We start from the raw sequence: 20,691 nt of genomic DNA on the forward strand, positions 1-20,691 counted from the left end.
GCAACCTCAGGTGATCCTCCCACCTCAGCTGCCCAAAGTGCTGAAATTATAGGGGGTGAGGCCATGTACTGTTTTATTTTAGTGAATGAAAGATTGTAACACTAAGAGAAATTTGCAGGCAGACATTTAAAAGAAGCTAGCAGAAGAAGTTATAAGATTAATAAGATTAAATATTGTATTCATATATATCATTTTAAAAGTTCCAGACAAAAACTGCTGTCACACAAACCAGGCTATATTTCAAAATACCTATTCATTCAGCAAATATTTAATGAACAACTTATTAAGTTATGGGAAATAAAACAGATATGGTCTCCGCTTTCATTGAGTCAATAGTATTTCAAGTACTTCCCTTTCCTTGTCCAGGTTATTCTCTGAAACCTGAACATTACTCAACATTGCACCCATGTTCTGCCCAATATTTAAGTTGCTAATGGGAAATGAATTCAGGAAAAAATTACTAGAGCCATTTAAAAAGGAGTTAGATGTTATTCATATTTAAAGCTAATATAACCAACAACTAAACATATATGACTATAAGTAGCATTTACATTTCTAACTCCACAACTTTTAAGTCAGCATCACAACTGACTCCAGTGTGACCATAAAGAGTTTCATTGCAAAACCTACAAAACTGACAAATGTCCTTTGTAGATTTGGTTAAAAATTAGGAAACAGTCAAGAGCTGGAATTATCAGAAGAGTCAGTTTTATACTTTTCATAAGGTTTCTAAGCATCTGTTTGGTTGGGGTTGTAAAACTCTGCTAAGTGCTAAATTCTTGCCTTTATTGCTCCACAGATAACAGCAGTGACACATTTAGAAGAAGATATGCAACACCGGCTTCAGCCTTGGCAGGAGAAAGTCTTGAGAAGCATTTAACAAATCAATCATGGCAGCCTCCAATAGAAAAAGAAGACAATGGCTTACAACCTCATAGGCAAAGACATTTTATTACAAGCTCATCATCCAAGCCTTGTGAGCCTGAGGAACACTATGTACAAAAGACCGTACAAAAACATAGATCAAAATATGATGATCCTTGCAGACTGTTAAAACAGAGTAGACCTAGGTATTTTCAGCCGAACAATTCTCTTATCTGTAAATATGTGCCCTGTAATCAATTTGAAGATTACATGAAAGAAAAGAAGCCAAATCGTAGAAAACACTCAAAGCCTGAGAAAGAGCAAATCCAAATTAACAGTGCAATCGAAAAATTTCTTACGAGTGAAGACAACATAGATTTATCAGGATTATCAACAAAAATCAAGAAAGCATATTCTCCAAAGAGGGTTAGCTTCCATGATCCTGATTTAGTAGAAATAAATAGGTTGATGATATCACCCAAAACGTCAACCCCTTGGAAACAGCAGAAAAATCAAAGTAATCAACTAACTAAGTTGGATCTCAAAAAATGTAGCAACACTGGGAAGAGAAACAAAGGAGAAAAATGGTTTACTAATTCACGGGTTCTGAAAAGGAAGAGAATCCATCAGTCTGACCTCAACGGGAAAATTAAAGGACAAAACTTAAAGATAAAATTAAATTTACATCCTTTTAGAAAAGTTAGAGTCCATCCAGAAAAATCCTTGTCAGGCCTCCCAAAGCAATGCAAGCAAGTATTACTACCTTGTAAGAAACTATCCAAAACTTCTGAGACAAAAGCCAAAATAAATACTGTGTCTTCTGCAGATTTTCTTCAACAGTCAGAGAGTAGCAACTATGTTAGACTCACTTCAAAGAGGCTGCCTTTGAAACATGCCTCAAAGCAGACCCCACGTTACCAACAAAACACTAAACATGCCCCCCTGTTCAGTGCTAACAACTTGTCTGTAGTCAACCAGAGCTCTATGGAAAACAACTGTCACTCAGCTGGCCATATTCCTGATGGAAGCGCATCAAAATTGCCTCAGCCTACACCTACTGATGCTGAGCACAGACACTCACACTCTCAATTCTCAACTGAGCCAATGGAAGGTGCAACTCAGCCTGAATCTAAAGTGCTTAGTTATTTACCAACTACTTTGAAAAATACAGGAAGCGATGTTTTACCATCCCAACATTCCAGGGGGACTATTGACCAAGGGACAACATATTCTGCTGAATACATGGAACAGAATGTATCAAAGACCAGTGAGCTAAATCAGTTTTTTTTGTCCCCGAGGAATCTAACGCAACTTTTAGATGTCCACAAGACTGACAACTACAAGGAATACACTTTAGACCAAAATGAAGCCTTACAACACAGAGAGCAAAATTCAAGTCATGCACGACTTGGAAATAAAGAAAAAACTTTAACGACAAAACCTCAAATACCACATCAAATTGTAGAAAATTGTATTATGGATAAGGAAGAAAATGATGTAGGAAAAAAACTTTCAAAAACAGAAACTTATGATTTCTCTCTCATTCCCCAAATACAATCCAAGAACAACCTATCATTTATGAAGACAAATTCAATTCCATTCCAAAATAGGATAGAGCTTCCCGAGGATATCAGTACTTCTCCTGTTAGTAGTCAAACTGTTTGGCACCTAACCAAGAGTGGCGAAAAAGGAATTGACAGCACAAATGCATTGCCCAGAGATGACGGCACTGAAGCACTAGAGATAAAAATAGTAGGGAAAGAAGAGAAAAATATGCTCGATGAAAGCAAGACAGATTCTAGTATGTTAATTCAGATCACACAAATGACCTTAAAAGGCAACACAAAAGAAAGGCAGCAAACTTGGGAAAATGGAACAAGTGAAAAACATGCATTATATGATGTGAGCTCTGCTGAGGAGACTATTACAGCTAAAGATTTAAGTATCACAGGTTCCCATGAAACCATACTTTGCAGTGAAGTAGATCCTGAAATTAACAGTAATATGCATAATTTGAGAGAAGTTCAAAATATTCAACCAGGTAAAGATAGTGCACATAAAGAAGGCGTAATGATAATGGAGACACATGAAGCGCTTTCCCTCTTCCCAGGGCTAAAAGACAGTTTTGAGGCAGAAAATGAGGTGCTTTTAGTTCCTAGCAGAATAAATGAAGCTGAAAACTCTGCTCCAAAACCTGTACTGTATCCACCATCTGCTGAATATGCTAATACATCACCTTTAGAAGTAGAATAAAGTGAACAAAATAACCCAAATAATAATCCTTTTCTACTTTAGCTTTCTTCAAGAGGACATAAACACCTGCTAGCCTTTGCATGAATTACAAATGGATTCATGGATCCATGAATTACAAATGAGGACAAAGATGTCCTCAGCAACTCTTTTTTATCAATAAAATAAAAGCACAGAGTTGAATATATGACAAAAATCAAAGATGGAGTCACAGGATATGTCTGACACAATTAACTGAGTATGATTCTCTAAGGAATGGAAAAACAAGTACACAAAGTTTTGCCTAGTCTTGCAAGAGCAAGCAAACGTTAAGAAAAAAAGCCTCAAACAAATGAGACTACATAAGAAGAGTATTTAAGCAGATTTACATTTGATGTTTATTTTATGTAAATTATTATACACATCTCAATTAGTGGTATTACAATATTGCTTTCTACACAGATAATTATATATTCATATTTGTGTTTGATCTGTTTTCCTAATTATAGTATGAAAATAAAAATTCAGCTTTGTTAACTGTAGTCTAACCGATATGCATATTGGTATATTTCATACGTTTGCAATTGTCCTGTTGACAATTATCCTAGATTTAAGTAGAAGTCTTTAAAACCTGTTATTTCTCTAAGAGAAAAAAATTAAGATTTCCAGGGATAGTTGGCTGTTTCCATAAAAATCTGCAAAATTCTATAAATCCACTAGGTGGAGATCTCACCTTCAATCATCTTAGAAGAACAGGGCTTGAAGATGAACACAATGGATCCTGAACAAAAGGAATTTTAATGAGTTTTATTGTCAATTGTTATTAGTTTAAGATTTTGAAAACCAAATGACCTATTAGTACATAGCTTTCAACGTTTGATCTCTTGGGTTTAGCATGCCACTATTATTTGGAGTGAGAACTCCTCCTTGTACACTGGAATTAAATGTGAATATAAATATTAAATTTAAAAGCAATAGCAGAATAAACATGTCTCATTCAAAGCCACACTTATTTGAAAAATACAGTTATATTCAAATAATTTAATTATTGAGGCCACTCTCCAAATATTTAAAGCATACCTTCATTGTTTAGAATATTATAATATTTTACATGTTTTAGTAGGGGTAATAAAAGATAAAAAGGGAAACAAACTTCCTCTTCTATCTCTATATCTGTCTAGGTCTATACATCTTTATATCTACATTTGGTATAATAATATAATAAAAATAAGCTTTATAAAGCTTATAAGATTATTAGAACAATATAAATATTGCCTACATATCCCACCTCTTTTGTTTCCCTTCCTGTTCAGGATTGCTAGGAAATGACTTCAGATTCTTATTTTGAAAGTTCCTAAATTTCTTACCTCTCTTATTCTTTTCTCACCAATATTCAAGACTTTATTGCTTTTAATCCTAATTTCTCTGTATTTTTGTTCATTATCTCTGCTTGGGCTTAACTCCTCTGGCACTTATCTGCCTTGCCTGATCCCACTTTATTTTTAAAGCACTTTTATGTTGAGACAAGTATCTATGCCAACTTCTTGCATGATAAGTTTACTCCACCCTAATTGACAGTTTCTTTAACTTTGTAAAACAGGTCACTTGTTTTCTTGGTAGCTATCATTCCTTTGCCTTTTCCTTTTTTTTTCTTTAAACCGCCGTCACCTTCCTGCAGCGCCTTTAGCTTTGTTCTCTCTCCTCTCGCTGCCAACAATATCCCTGATACCTAGAGGCCTAATGAGTACTCTTTGTGGCTAGCTGACTCTCAGGAGGTAGCAATGATAGTTCTCCTAGTCTCTTTTTCTCTCTTCCATTTCTGAAATCCAGTCTCTTACCTCTTTATGATGTTTCCTTTGAAATAGTTCTCAGGTTTACCCTTGCCCTTGAATCTCCATGGTAACCTCTGTAGTCTGCCTGTTGTAATCAACTGGATTACTCAAACAGCAGTCCAGCTGGCTGCTCCAACTTCATTGTCTTTTGCTTGAGTTTCAACCCACTAGTTCTCTATCTTTATTGGGCACAAACCACCTGGGGCCCTTGTTAAAATGTAGAGTTTCCGGCTCCATCCCTGAGATTTTCATTCCGTAAACGTAGGTTAGGACCCCAGAATCTTCATTTCAACAAACATTCCAGGGTAATCTGGAACACACAGTTTGCAGCCCACGTATCAAGAAACAATGCTTAGATATTCCAATGAGCATTAGTAGATAATTTAGTGCTTGCCCTACTATGGGAACTACATATAATTTTTTGAGTAAGTAAATAAATCCTTTGTATCTAACTCAGATGAACTTTCTAAAAATTACTTTTATTGTTACATGGCTTAAGAGAGAAAAATATAATTGCCATCATTTCATGTCCAAATTCCCTGTTCCGGTTTCCAAACTCTGTCACCATCTAATATCAGGCTTTTTTTCTATCTCTTACTGTTTTCCAGCAACCTTTTCCCATATCCTTAATGTTCTAGTTTATGAATTTTGACTAAGAAGACACCCTGGAGAAAATACTGTGCTTCGAATTCAAGGAACGAAGTAAAGACACATATGGAAGAAAAAAGGAGAAGCAAAGTTGATAACCTAGAAAGTCATGACCAGCATAGCAGGATGTTAATGTCCTCCATCTAAAGATGAACTTGTTTCCAATAATGCCTGATACAGAGATTTAACCTCCTCATGGCTACAATCAGTGTTCGACCTACTACTAGAACTTCCCTTGTATCTGTTCTCCCAATGAATTTTCACATGTTCTCTTTGCTTAGACTGCTTTTCTTTCTCACCAAGCTGCCTTCCTTCAGAAAACTCCTGTTTATGATCTCAGTGCAAGTGTTACTCCTTCTGGGAAACCTTCACTAACCTACATTCTGTCTTTGTCCCCCAACTTGCTGGTAGTATTCTTTTAGTATATGTTCTCACAAAATCTTGTCTTCCTTAATCTTGGTGTGTAACTATAGATTCATGAATGTGCGTATTCATTCAACCAGTCTCAATGTAACTACTGGGTCTTAAACTCCATTTAAGTTAAGAGTTCATATTTCTATTGAATCCCTTGTCCCTATCCCTGGGAGGTATACAGTAAGAACTCAACAAATAATTGTTGAAGGAAAAATGACAAACAGCCCATTGTTCCCTTTTTTCTTTCTTTTTTTTTTTTTTTGCCATGCAGCTTGCTGACACGGTAAAGACCTTACTGGGCAATTAATGAAGACTCAAGTGTGTCACATACAGAAGCAGCTCAACTTCACAATGCTGAGGTGGTTACCAGAGTCAAGCCAGGGCTCAGCTAACTGCCTTACCCACATATTGCAAGTCAGTTGAGGACTCTGCTTTCCTAATATGATTTTTCTCTATGTCCCCCTCTGCATCTCATCAGCAGAACAAAGACTCTGTGTGATAAACTTTACTTCTTAGCAGTACAACTTTTCTACTAAGCAATCAATTTTTGTCCTTTTAATATCCCCCCTTTTTTTTAAACAGCCTTCTTCTTTGGCTGTATTCCAATTTTTGTTTCTCACTTCCCAACCTTTTGCTTGAGACATCCATTCTACCCAAAAAATGCTTTTAGTACCTGCCAATGAATTACCTTTATCTCGAAATTAGAAATTCCACATCCCTATTGGCTATAATTATGAAGAGGCACTTCATCAGAGCAAAAGGAATTCCCTTGCTTGTTACTGTATGGTCAACTTTGTCATAGCTCACATCCACAGAGAGAATGAAATTCTAGAATAGGTGCTTGACATACTTTCACTCAGAAAATATGCCTGAAGTTCATACTGAAATACAAGAAAAGGTTTTCCTAAACTATTCTATGTGATGTAATTTTTTAAATTGCATTTTAGGTTTCGGGGTACATGTGAAGAACATGTAAGATTGTTGCATAGGTACTCATATGGCAGTGTGGTTTGCTGCCTTCCTCCCCATCACCTATATCTGGCATTTCTCCCCATGTTATCCCTCCCCAACTTCCCACCCCCGGCTGTCCCTCCCCTATTTCACCCCTCACAGACCACAGTGGGTGATGCTCCTCTTCCTGTGTCCATGTGTTCTCATTGTTCAACACCCACCTATGAGTGAGAACATGCGGTGTTTGATTTTCTGTTCTTGTGTCAGTTTGCTGAGAATGATGGTTTCCAGGTTCATCCATGTCACTACAAAGGTCACGTACTCACTGTTTTTTATGGCTGCATAGTATTCCATGGTGTATATGTGCCACATCTTCCCTGTCCAGTCTATCACCGATGGGCATTTGGGTTTGTTCCAGGTCTTTGCTATTGTAAACAGTGCTGCAATGAACATTCGTGTGCATGTGTCCTTATAGTAGAATGATTTATAATCCTTTGTATATATACCCAGTAATGAGATTGCTGGGTCAAATGGAATTTCTATTTTGAGGTCCTTGAGGAATTGTCACACTGTCTTCCACAAAGATTGACTCCCACCAACAGTGTAAAAGTGTTCCTACTTCTCCACATCCTCTCCAGCATCCAGGAAAACTTCCCCAACCTAGCAACGCAGGCCAATATTCAAGTCCAGGAAATACAGGGAACACCACAAAAATATTCCTTAAGAAGAGCAACCCCAAGGCACATAATCATCAGATTCACCAGGGTCGAAATGAAGGAGAAAATACTAAGGGCAGCCAGAGAGAAAGGTCGGGTTACCCACAAAGGGAAGCCCATCAGACTCACAGCAAATCTCTCAGCAGAAACCCTACAAGCCAGAAGAGAGTGGGGGCCAATATTCAACATCCTTAAAGAAAAGAACTTTCAACCCAGAATTTCATATCCAGCCAAACTAAGCTCTATAAGTGAAGGAGAAATAAAATCCTTTACCAACAAGCAATTACTCAGAGATTTCATCACCACCAGGCCTGCTTTCCAAGAGCTCCTGAAAGAGACACTAAACATAGAAAGGAACAACCAGTACCAGCCACTCCAAAAACATACCAAATGGTAAAGAGCATCAACACAATCAAGAATCTGCATCAACTAACGGGCAAAACAGCCAGCTAGCATCAAAATGGCAGTATCAAATTCACACATAACAATATTAACCCTAAATGTAAATGGGCTAAATGCCCCAGTCAAAAGACACAGGCTGGCAAATTGGATAAAAAGCCAAAACCCATCGGTGTGCTGTAGCCAGGAAACCCATCTCACATGCAAGGATACACAAAGGCTCAAAATAAAGGGATGGAGGAAGATTTACCAAGAAAATGGAGAGCAAAAAAAAGCAGGAGTTGCAATGCTCGTCTCCGATAAAATAGACTTTAAAGCAACAAAGATCAAAAGAGACAAAGAAGGACATTACATAATGGTAAAAGGATCAATGCAACAAGAAGAGCTAATGATCCTAAATATATACGCACCCAATACAGGAGCACCCAGATACATAAGGCAAGTTCTCAATGACTTACAAAGAGACTTAGATCCCACACAATAATAGTGGGAGACTTTAACACCCCATTGTCAATATTAGACAGATCAACCAGACAGAAAATTAACAAGGGTATCCGGGACTTGAGCTCAGACCTGGACCAAGCAAACCTAACAGACATTTACAGAACTTTCCACCCCAAATCCCCAGAATATACATTCTTCTCAGCACCACATCACACCTACTCTAAAATTGACCACATAATTGGAAGTAAATCACTCCTCAGCAAATGCAAAAGAACAGAAATCATAACAAGCAGTCTCTCAGACCACAGTGCAATCAAGTTAGAACTCAGAATTGAGAAACTAACTGAGAACTGCACAGCTTCATGGAAGCTGAACAACTGGCTCTTGAATGTTGACTGGATAAACAATGAAATGAAGGCAGAAATAAAGATGTTCTTTGAAACCAACAAGAATGAAGACACAACATACCAGAATCTCTCGGACACATTTAAAGCAGTGATGTAATTTTTAAGAAGAAATTTTCTGGACATCAAAATCCAGATACAGGGATTGAAGGAACCGATAAGCAACAGTGGTATTCATTCATTTACTCAACAAACATTCTTGAGCACCTTACTTAGATGTTAATGTTATAGCAGTGAACAAAATAAAACAAAAAGCCCCTGCTTACATGGAGCTAATAATTTGGTAGTGATGGAAAATTCTAAACAAATACACATGTAACATATCAGGTTGAATGGTCAGGATAAGAGGTTATCTTCTGAGATACTCAATCTACATCCCCAAAGAATCTTTATTTTTATTCTTAAGTGTTTCTGTGTATACAAATGAGACTGGGTAAGGACTTGGTCTGGATTTTGCCTTTAGAAAAATAATGGAAAACTTGCTTTCTCTTTTCAAACATCTGGACTGGGGCTTATTCTATTTCTCCTTCAGTGAGGTACTTCCTGAAATAATAACAGTCTCACTTTATTCTCTTGTTGAAGAGAGATAAAGTGCCTAGGAAGGATCAGAAACAAAATTATATTTTAAGAGGGCAATAATAACTAGGATGGTTTAGGAAGGAAAAATAAGAACCATTAGGTCTTTATGTATGAGGTTCTCCAGTATGAACAATGCAAACTAATACTTTTCATTCTGAGCAGAAGAATCAATGGATTGATATCAAACACAAAGATTTTAATAGACAACAGAATATGCTGGCAGAACGATTCATAGACACTGGACTGAACTGTGCTACCAAGAAAGAAGTTGTGCAAAATCCTCTGTGAATCTCTGAGAACAAAGCAGACATCAACCTGTCTGCACACTTAAGAATCCTTTCTTGCAGACAGATTGTCTGGAATTTCATTCTGTGATAATATGACTATTCTCCCTCTATTCTTTTAGACCTCTGGCTATATTAAAAAATTTATTTTACTGTTTACATATCCTTCTGTAACATTGATCCCTCCATTTGAACTCTAAGTCTATGCTGTTAACCACATTATAATACTGTCACTCAGAAAGTTAGTTAGAGAGGGATTAGGACCCAGGTCTTCTGCCTCCTACATGACCCAGTGCTACTGAAGACCACCTACCCAGAAGGCCGAAGGCCTGTCTCATGTTTAAAAGCCAACACAAATCCATCTTGTGCCAAATTTCTCGCTTCAGAAAATGACTAAGTGTGGCTCACTCGTAGTTAATAAAAATTGCAGCTGAGATGAGACTGTGAGTCATCTGTCATACCCTGGTCTCTCTTTTACTAATCAGTTGTGAGAAACATTTCAAAATCAGAGAGCAGCAGCTAAGAAATATGAGATACTCAGACTTCTTGAGGCAATTAGAGACTAAAGAGCAGAAGGCAAATCAGTCTTCCCGCCTTGACAGTCTTAAAATACACACTGAAAGTAGACTTTGGAGTTATACTATTTGTGACAGATTTTGACCATAACACATTTTCTAAGAGGAAATAAAAATTTAAAAATTACTCACGTCAGGACATGCATTCCACCCTCGTATCAGCAGAGATGATATGGGCTTGGGAATAGAATAGCCAATGGGAGGTCTGATATGGTGGTATGCCATGTCTGCTGCCGCAGCCGCTGCAAACCAAATGGTCATGTCAGTTTTGAAATTCACATATTTATTTCAAGAAACAAATGAAGAGACAACAACAAAAAAAAGCATTAAAAATCAATCTGGGCAACATCAGCAGAGATTCACAGAGACCTCTAGGCTTTTCCCCCCAATGGTCTAAATAAAGTGGTGGGTAATTTGATACTATGTTTGTCTTTATCATTGTTCATTCATTTAGATTCAGACTCAATAAATAGCAGAGGGCATTTATAAGGAGTGAAAGAATATGCAGAGAGAAAGTAGTTTTGTCTGTCTGAAGTATAGGTATGTACATGATATTATAAGAAGGAAAGATTGAAAGGCAGATTAAACAAGACAGTATAATGTCATAAATCCCAGTCTAAAGAGCTTATATTGTGTGTAGCAAACATGGGATACCACTGAACTTTGCACTTCTGATAGCACCTGTATCACTTGAGCAAAACAGATTTTTTTAAAGCTTAAATCCTATTACTGGTTACAAGGTTGCTGGAGTTTTAATTTTTAATATTTATAAATTAATTATTATTTTAAAAATTCTCTGGGATACTTCAAATCCTTATTTTAATTAACAATACTCATTGACTGAATTCTCTTACATTGCCTGCCTGCATGGATTTCTGAATATTGCTCAACACAAACTCTGCATCACTGTGTTGTGATTCTTAGAGCTTCATTGTGGATTCCTGATTGCTAAATATTTCCTGTTCTGCAACCAACCAATGATTTCTATACTCCCTTAGAAACCAAGCTTGTAGCTACTTTTATTGAACACATTTTGTATCAGGCATCATGGTAGATAACTACACAAACTTTAATCCTCCTAACAACTATGCAAAGTAGGTATTGTTGTTCTTGTTTTGTGTGTGTAACTAGTTTTTAATTTAAAAGCATTTTACACGTAACTAGCAGTTGGTGCAGCCTTTTGTTTCAAAATCCATGGTCTCTTCAGCACACATTATAATGAAAATACTCTGTAATCAACGCATGATGTTCTGTTTATTCCTCACATAAATTGCTCTGTATCAGTGGCAGGATAAATTTTCAGGACATTGCTGCTTCTTATCTTTTAGATTGTGGTGTTGTAAGCATCTGCCTATATCTTCAATGACTTTCGAGACATAACCCACAACTACTATCTCTACCAAAATTTACTCCCATCAAATTCTGTTTACCCATACACTTTCAGCAGATCTAGTGAAATTATATGCAATGTGATTTTGATCAACACTTCACTTTATGCATTATTCTGGATTATTACCTAATTTTGCCAATTGTAAAATTAATATTTGTTATTTGTAGAAGTTTAAAAAATTAAGAGATTTAGAAGGAATAAATGTTATCATTTAGAAGAAACCATTGTTAAAATATTTCACATATTTCTTATATATTCTTTACATCATTGAGCTTATGTTAATATACAATTATGTAATTCTTTTTTCCTAAATATTAAAGAACTAATTTAAGCAATTAAGCATTTTTTCATGTTATTAACACTCTATGTTAGCATATTTAATGGCTCTGCATTTAGCTTTTAATCATGTCCCAATTTTAGATTGCTCCAAGTTTGGGTGTAAACACTTCAAAGAATATCTTTTCAATATGAGTTGCCAGATTTCATAGATTATTCATTTATGATATTTTGAGGAATGAAAATGATGTGCCAAAGTACATAACTACTTTAAAGACTTTGGTACAACGATTATTCTAACAGTTGTCCTAAATTTATACTATCAAGAGCATGTGTGTGAGGGTTATCATTACATCTGCACCAGAATTAGGTTTTCTCATTTTATAAAAGATGTTACTAATTTCAGAGGTAAATATATCCACTCATTTTTTTGTTATTTAAATTGTGTTCTTACTTAAGAAATATGTCACTACTTATCAAATGTGTCTTTTGTGTCACAAAAAATTAGGCACTTTGGATTACTTTCACTGGTTACTCTTGACAATTTAAAAATTATTTTTGGAATGAGGTAAATCAATATGCAAACAAACTGGTGCTTGGCAGTCATTGATCTTCTAACTACTTTGTTACCTTATGATCATTTGGATATTGTTGAGCTGGTGTAGCTATAAGCACATAAGCCAGTATGGTGAGCACGTTTAAAATAATTACACACAGCCTAATGGGTGGGGAGGGACTAGTCATAAAACGAGTTAAACTTAGATGCAAGTGCCAACCATTCCCCTTTGAAACTCTTTTAGATTCTGATATCAAATGTATAGAGTTACTTGTTTGCTTCTTGGCAGTGTGTCTGGAAAATCAGTTTAAGATGAATGATATTTAATTCTTCATTATTCAAAGTAGATTCTGTAGTCTTGGCATCTCCTTCTCCTCTTTGCTTTATGCACTCTTGGCAGTGAAACTGTTCATTAGCGCCTCCACCAGAAAGTGGGCAATGCAACGTGAGGGGTCATGAAATTGAAATTTGTCATCTTGAGATTGTTTTGTCAGTCTTGCGTAAGCAGGCACGTTACACTAACAGCTGAGAAAATTTCTGGTATTATAGATTCAGGAAGGAGATGTTAGCCAAACAATCAATTTTTTACCTTGATTTATAAAAAAATATGTTAAAGGATTTATGTAAATATTGGTTTCTACTTTACAGAATGAGACTTTGCCATGAAAGGAGAATAAAGCTAAATTTAAAAATATTAATAACTATTTATTGTGCAACTATTCTTATCCTGAAATAGTTATCAAGTTTAGTAAAATAATAATCTAGATTCTAGAGTAGGAGTATCTAATAGAAATTTTTGCAATGATATAAATGTTCTACGTTGTTCAATATGTAGCATAAAGTTACACAGCACTTAAAATGTGGCTAGTGTGACTGAGAAATTGAATTTTTAATTTGTTTAATTTTATTTAATATAAATGTAATTTTATTTAATATAAATTTAAATAGTCATGGTCAGTGGCTTTCATATTGAACAACACAATTCTAGAACATAGCTCACAGTCCCATTATCCTGAATTACAAGGCTTGAGTTAAACAATATTATGTGTCAGCCTCAGAGTCTACATAACCATAGTGTCAATTTGTGGATTCAGCTTCTCCTTTGCTTATCAATACTTTATCAAGAAAAGGAAAGACATGAATGGATATTGTCGATGTTGTTTCTCAAAAGTGATAGACCTGCGAAAAGCTACAGAACAGCCATTCAATACATGTGGTAACTTCATTCATTTATTCATTTGTCAAAATGTACTATTTTATGTAGGTGATAATAAACCAAAAATAATCTGGTATTTTTTTTTTCAATGAAAGCTGCTAAACGAATAAATAATAAATAAGTGAATGACCAGTTTTTTCACTTCATTTTATGGTTCAGTCATTAATTCTAAAATGTGATTCCTTTTGCCTGGAATGTTCTCCCCTAGCCCCTTTTCCTTTATAACATCTACTGTCATTGAGGTCTTATCTTTGATTCACTTTTTCTGGGTACACTCCCTATGCACTCTTATAACAACCTGTACTATCATAGCATGCATTATACTTAATTGCCTCTTTATTTGTCTGTCTCTGCATATAGAGCATAAATGCCTTGAGGTAATCAACTGTGTCTTTTCACCACTGTATCTTCTGTGCCTAGCACAGTAACTGGCTATTATAGTTTTCGAAAGGTATGCATTAATTCCCTTAGGATAATGGCCTCCAGCTGTATCCATGTTCCTGCAAAGAACATTATTTTGTCGTTTTTATGGCTATATAGTATTCCATGTTGTATACATACCACAATTTCTTTATCCAATCCAGTATTGATGTGCACCTAGGTTGATTCCATGTCTTTGCTATTATGAATAGTAGAGATCATTATCCCAAGGGAATTAATGCAGGAACAGAAAACCAAGTAACACATGTTCTCACTTATAAGCGGGAGCTAAACATTGGGTACATATGGAGATAAAGATGAGNAAAAAAAAAAAAAAAAAGTCAGAGGGTCAAAGGCACAAAAGATTTATATCCTACATTCTAAATGAACAGAGAAGATAATTTATTGACAAACAAAGATACAATCTAAGTTACAGCATGAAAAATTTGGTACCAATTAAAGCAAAGCAAAATAAGGATACAACTACATTTCTACTTAACTATCCAAGATAAATCAAACCAGCAACATAGCATTGGTGAACTGCTGGAAAATAAATATATTGCTGGTAGTCCTTGATGACTTTGCGGAGAATCTAGAGCAGTGTTTACAAAAGTCTTTGATGTACCAATTTCATTTTGAGCAATAGATCCTAAGTGGATGATATAAATGAAAACAAAAATCAGATATATGTTTCTCCACAATAGATGTACGTTAGAGTACTGAAAAACTGAAAATAACCCAACAATGGGTGAAATAATTGTTGAATTAACCATGAAACTTTTTAAAAAACATATATATATGTGTATATACACATATATACATTTTATTTCAATAGCTTTTCTGGTACACGTGGTTTTTGGTTACATAGATGACTTATATAGCGGTGAAGTCCAAAATTTTAGTGCACCCGTCACCTCAACAGTGTACACTGCACCCAATATGTAGTTTTTTATTCCCTACCTCCCTTCTATTTTACCCTCTTCTGAGTCCCCAATGTCTATAATACCACTCTGTATGCCTCTGTGTACTCGTAACTCAGCTTCCATTTAAAGTGAGAACATACGGTATTTGGTTTTCCATTCCTGAATTACTTCACTTAGAATAATGGCTGCCAGTGCCAACCAAGTGGTTCAAAAGACATTATTTTTATTTTTTTAATGGCTGAGTAGTATTCCATGTTGTATACATACCACATTTTCTTTTTTTTTTTTTTTTTTTTTTTGCACCTAGGTTGATTCCATGTCTTTGCTATTATGAATAGTAGAGATCATTATCCGAAGACTACTGGACAAGGAAGGGAGAGAGACGGGCAAGTTGAAAAAATTCCTGTTGGGTACTATGCTTACTACCCAGCGATGAGATTCATAACCCAAACCTGAGCATCACAAAATACTCATGTAACAAACCTGCACATGTACCCTCTGAATCTAAAATAGAAGTTGAAATAATAATAAATTAAACAATTTAAAAATGTAGGCACTAAAGGTATTATTTAACTGGAACTGAAATAAATTCTGGTATATAGAACCCAGTGACATTTATTGAATAAATGAATGAAGATGATGGCTAAACAGCAATAAATATCTTATTTGTTATTATGTTTAGAGAACAGGGCACAATGCTTAGCCATCAAGAAACACTGTAGAATGAATACAATGCTTAGTTTAATTTTAGATGACAACATGATCAGGTAAATTACTGAAATCTGGTGGCAAATTTAATCAACAATATTATCTCTCATTCAAAATATGGGGGGAGGTGCTTCTATAAATTGAAGCAGAGTGACATAATAAGTACCTTTATCAAGGAAATCTGGGGTCAATTTTCAGTCTGGCTTTGTTGTAAACTCTCTGGGAGACACTAATTAAGCCAATGTGCCTCATGAGCATTAATTTTGCTAAATGTAAGAAGCAGAGAAGACACAGTATATTGGTGGCAAGCATGGGATTTGAAGACAGGGAACCAGAGTATTTCAGTCTTGATTACCCTTTCACTAGCATGTGACATTCAGCAAATGTCTTATCCTAAAAGAACCCAACCCACAGGTTACTAGGACCAAATGCGATAATGTACATTGCGCACCAGGCACATTACTGGCTCTCAACAACTGTACCTGCATTGTTGTTGCTATTATTATCATCAGCTGCACATCTAAGAGTCTTACCAATTCTTTTTGGTTTGAACCTAGAGAACTAGACATAAAAAACATAATTGTATGTTTTCTATTTTGTTTAGAACACCAGTCATCTTAGGTCCTTTTTAGGTTCTCTTTGGGTATGAACACAAAGTAAAATATTACACTGAGTTACTGCAAATTTTAAGGCTAAAACCTATCTCATTGGTCATAAGGCTCAGCTCATAATGCAATATCACTATGCAAAGAGACTGACTATGCAGCTCTCCATGACAACCTTAATTATCTATACCCCACTTATGCATAAGTTAGTATTAGATTCTGAATCCCTAAAGTAACCTTTCACTGTCTTCTATTTTATAAAATTAAATTTAGAAACTCATATTAAAAAGATTAAAAAGAGCAATAGAGTACAATATTCTGTTAGTAAGTTTTGACTAAGATAAAATTGCCAGAATGTCTTAATTTTTTCAATTTTGATTGTGTTTATATGTGTTCTGAAAAGTATAATTGATTCTACCTCATTGTTTTTAATGGGCAGGGCTGTGGTGAGACAAAGCAAATGTGTTCTACAATCCCAGCAAGAGCAAAGACACATTCTTTGTTAAACTGACACTTTTCAATGATGTATCACCAGAGTGTATAGCATCTGAGAGAGACCAAGAGATTAAAATCTCGAGATTGCACTAAGAATGGCTTAATTTTTTAAACCACATCCCATTCTCATTACATACTGTCAAAAGAATAGATTAATTTGCTCCATTGTCTGTTCTCATTGCAATCTTTGTCAGTGTAATGAAATATTGGAATGTTAATATCAGGTATATTCAGGGAAATATCTCCATCTATTGGATTGATTTGATCTTTCCAGTGATCTGTGTGGTGATTGGTTGGCTCTACTCTTTCTAGTGATAAACTGATAAGGATTAGCACCGCAAACATAAGATTTCAGAACTTTAGCTCGCTTTTATTTTACTGCTGCTTGTCAAAGCACAGTCCACATCATCAGTGTGTTTATATCCTTTGAAGTTATATTCAAAATGCATTAGGGTCCAAATAATATGTGGAAAAATACATAATCGTCTAATACTTAAAGAGGGGTAGCAAACTCAAATGACTATCAATATAAGACCTGTCAAATATCTGTGTCTCTAAATGCACTTTAATCCATACTTTTAAAAACCATATGTGACATAAAAAAAAGTCTGCAAGCCATATTTGGTTCCTGGACTTCCAGTTTGCAAATTTGAGTTAAGGTCTGAATATGAAGTCTCACCAAAACCTGCCTAAAATATTGACAGATGTTCTTAAATTACTGCATTATCCCAGACTTACTAAGAGCCTGGCATTAAGGAATCCTAGGACACAGAGTTAAGTCTCTTTGTGAAACAGCTGACATCACACAGGAAAACAAAAAAGAAAACAAGAGGCTCTATTCTTTGTTCCCAGACTATAATTTGAAAGTGATCCGCAAATCTGGGTACCTGGTTATAAGGAAATGGGAACGGATACAATACATATTGATGGATTAATTCATCTCAGCTATCTTTTTTAGTTGATCGTGATGTATCAGAGGATACAAGCCCAGGAGAGAAATGAAATCTGGGAAGCAGGTGTTGATTTCTTTCACTAAAATGTGTTGAGGACGGCTCCTATTTGCCAGGTTGTGTCAGCTTCTTTTCCATCTTGCCTGGTTCTCTCTCTGCTTGGCTTCATACCTTGGCTCCTTCTCCTCCTAATCTGATCATTTCTCTCACAAGTTTTCTCCTTTTCTTGTATCCATCATTATCATGACGGTTAAGCCAGAAGCCTGAAAGTCTCTCCTGACTCCTCATCTCCCTTGTGCTCCCACCTCAATCCATTGGGAAATCCTATTAAAATCTCCCCAAACCAATATATCCTTTCTCTTTCAAAACTACTGCTTCAGTTAAGGTTGTAGATATTTCTTCTAGAAGAACTGATTTTCTTGCCTCCAGTTTGGAATTTCTCCAATCCAGCCTTTGCTTTGTTACAAGAGGGAGCATTCTAAAATAATAGTAAGAGTTGTTCTATATCCCTTCTTAAATGTTGCAGAGACCTCCACTGATCACACACAAGGCCTGTCATAGTTAATTTAATGTGTCAACTTGACTGGGATAAGGGGTACCCAGATAGCTGGTAAAATATAATTTCTAGTGTGTCTGTGAGGGTGCTTCTTGAAGGGCTTAGCATTTGAGTTAGTAGACTGTAAAAGATTTACCCTCACCAATGTGGGCAGACATCATCCAATTCCTTGAGGGCCCCAACAGAATGATGAGGCAAAGAAAGGGTGAATTAGCTCTCTTATCTGGGGCTGTGACATCCGTCTTTTAAAGGACCTCAGAAATCAGCACTTCAGTTTCTTGGGCCTTCAGACTCTAGAACTTCCAGTGGTGACTTTCCCGCTTCTCAGGGCTTTGAACTCACACTGAATTACATCACTGACTGTCTGGGTTCTCTGGTTCACAAGACAGCATACTGTGGGGTTTCTTGGCCTTCATAATCACTAGTCCATTCTCACAACAAATCACCTCTTTATATGTAAATAGGTATATTCCACTGGTTCTGCTTCTCTGGAGAACTCTAACTTGTACAGGAACCTCCAATATGTGGTTCCAGTTTTACATTTATAGTCTGTGTTGTTTGACTGATGTCCTTGTATTCTCTAGTTCATCCCTACTGAATTATCTGTGGTTTGCTCCATCCTCTGGACCTTGCTGATATACCTTTCTGCTGGAACATCTTCCTCACCTCTTCACAGTTTACCTACTTAATTAGTAGTTATCATTTAAAGGTGCATTCAGGTATCATCTGCTCTAAGAATCCTTCCCTGATATCTTTTTACTGCCTCCAGTCTGGGTAAAAGGCCCTTACAGGGAAAATCCTTAGCCCTCTGTGCTTCTCTCTAGTTGAGACTTATTGTGTTGCTTGTACTTCTGTCACTCATTCTCTATCCTATGAGTAGTTTGATGGCCTGGTCAGTGACTTATTCCTCTTTATTTTCTGCTTACTATGGCATAGCTCCTGGCCATAGAAAGAAAGCACTCAATGGTAGCCTAAAGATAATAATAGTAGCTAACATTTATTGAATGCTTATTATTGTCAACCACTGCTCTAATCTTTTGAGGTAGGTCTTATTATTATGTCCATTTTAAAAATAAATCAATGTTGGTGAGGATGAAAGAGGAACTCTCATACACTGTTGGTGGAAATGTAAAGTAGTACAGCCACTATGATGGAGAACAGTATGAAAGTTCCTCAAAAAACTGACAATTGTACTACCATATTATTCTGCAATCCCACTGCTAGGTATATATACAGAAGAAAAGAAATCAGTATATCTAAGAGATGTCTGCACTCCCATGTTTACTGCAGCACAATTCACAATAGTAAAAATTTTGAATCAACCTAAATGTACCTCAATTGATAAATGGTTAAAGAAAATGTGGTACATATTCAGACATTAAAAGAATGAAATACTATCATCTGCAACAACATGGATGGAAATGGAAGCCATTATGTTAAGTGAAATAAACCAGGCACAGAAAGACAAATATCACATGTTCTCACTCATATGTGGGAGCTTAAAAAATATGAACTCATGGAGACAGAAAGTAGAATGATAGGTACCAGAGGCTGGGAAGGGTAGTGGGGAAGATGAGATAAAGTGGAAATGGTTAATAGATACAAAAATACAGTTAGATAAAATGAATAAGATCTAGTATTCAATAGCATAATAGAGTGACTACAGTTAACAATAATTTATTGTATATTTTAATGCAACTAAAAGAAGCAAATTAGAATGTCCCTAATCCAAAGAAATGATAAATATTTAAGATAGATATCCCTATTATTCTGGTTTGATCATTACCCAGTTTATGCCTGAATCAAAACGGCACATGTACCCCATAAATATGTACAACTTTTATGTATCCATAATAACATAAAAGAAAGAATTAAGTAGGTTAAATAAATTGCACAAGGTCACAAGACACATGACAATTCTCTTTAGCCTCTATAGTGTTAGCCTGAAAGATGTTTTCTTTAAAATATTGAATTGCCAACATGAAACATTTATAGGTTTCTTAATTAAGCAGAAATTAGTGATATGGTCAGAGTGGGTATACCTACATTCCTTCTCAGCGCTGTTTGGCTGGAGCGTGAGTCAGAGCATATGATTTCTTATTCAACACACTGTTTTGCTTTGAGCATCTGCATGCTTCCCATGGTCCTGTGGGCATTTGATCTTTTTGATTTGACCTTTAAGGTGGTGGATGTGATGGATTTCCAGTTTTTCTGAACCTGAGATTACAAGGTTAATTTCAACCTGTGAGATGCAAAA

At 35.8% G+C, this 20,691-nt stretch overlaps 2 protein-coding genes across 6 annotated transcripts in view; one reads left to right on the top strand and one right to left on the bottom strand.

The window, feature by feature from the left end:
* LRRC53 (leucine rich repeat containing 53) overlaps positions 1–3,815 on the top strand; it is a 42,305-nt gene extending 38,490 nt beyond the window's left edge. For both annotated transcript variants that reach the window (XM_037739686.1, XM_037739688.1), the window contains one exon: positions 800–3,815. In XM_037739686.1, the coding sequence (XP_037595614.1) occupies positions 800–3,117 (2,318 nt within the window). In that variant the 3' untranslated portion in view covers positions 3,118–3,815. The remainder of the gene's footprint in view (positions 1–799) is intronic.
* LOC108306626 (serine/threonine-protein kinase TNNI3K) overlaps positions 1–20,691 on the bottom strand; it is a 326,709-nt gene that overhangs the window by 68,710 nt on the left and 237,308 nt on the right. For all 4 annotated transcript variants that reach the window (XM_017531750.2, XM_037739690.1, XM_037739692.1 and 1 more), the window contains one exon: positions 10,472–10,581. In XM_017531750.2, coding sequence (XP_017387239.1) covers positions 10,472–10,581 — 110 coding nt within the window. The remainder of the gene's footprint in view (positions 1–10,471; positions 10,582–20,691) is intronic.

The sequence above is a fragment of the Cebus imitator genome, unplaced genomic scaffold (genome assembly GCF_001604975.1).
Source record: "Cebus imitator isolate Cc_AM_T3 unplaced genomic scaffold, Cebus_imitator-1.0 Scaffold3, whole genome shotgun sequence".
NCBI classification, from domain to species: domain Eukaryota; kingdom Metazoa; phylum Chordata; class Mammalia; order Primates; family Cebidae; genus Cebus; species Cebus imitator.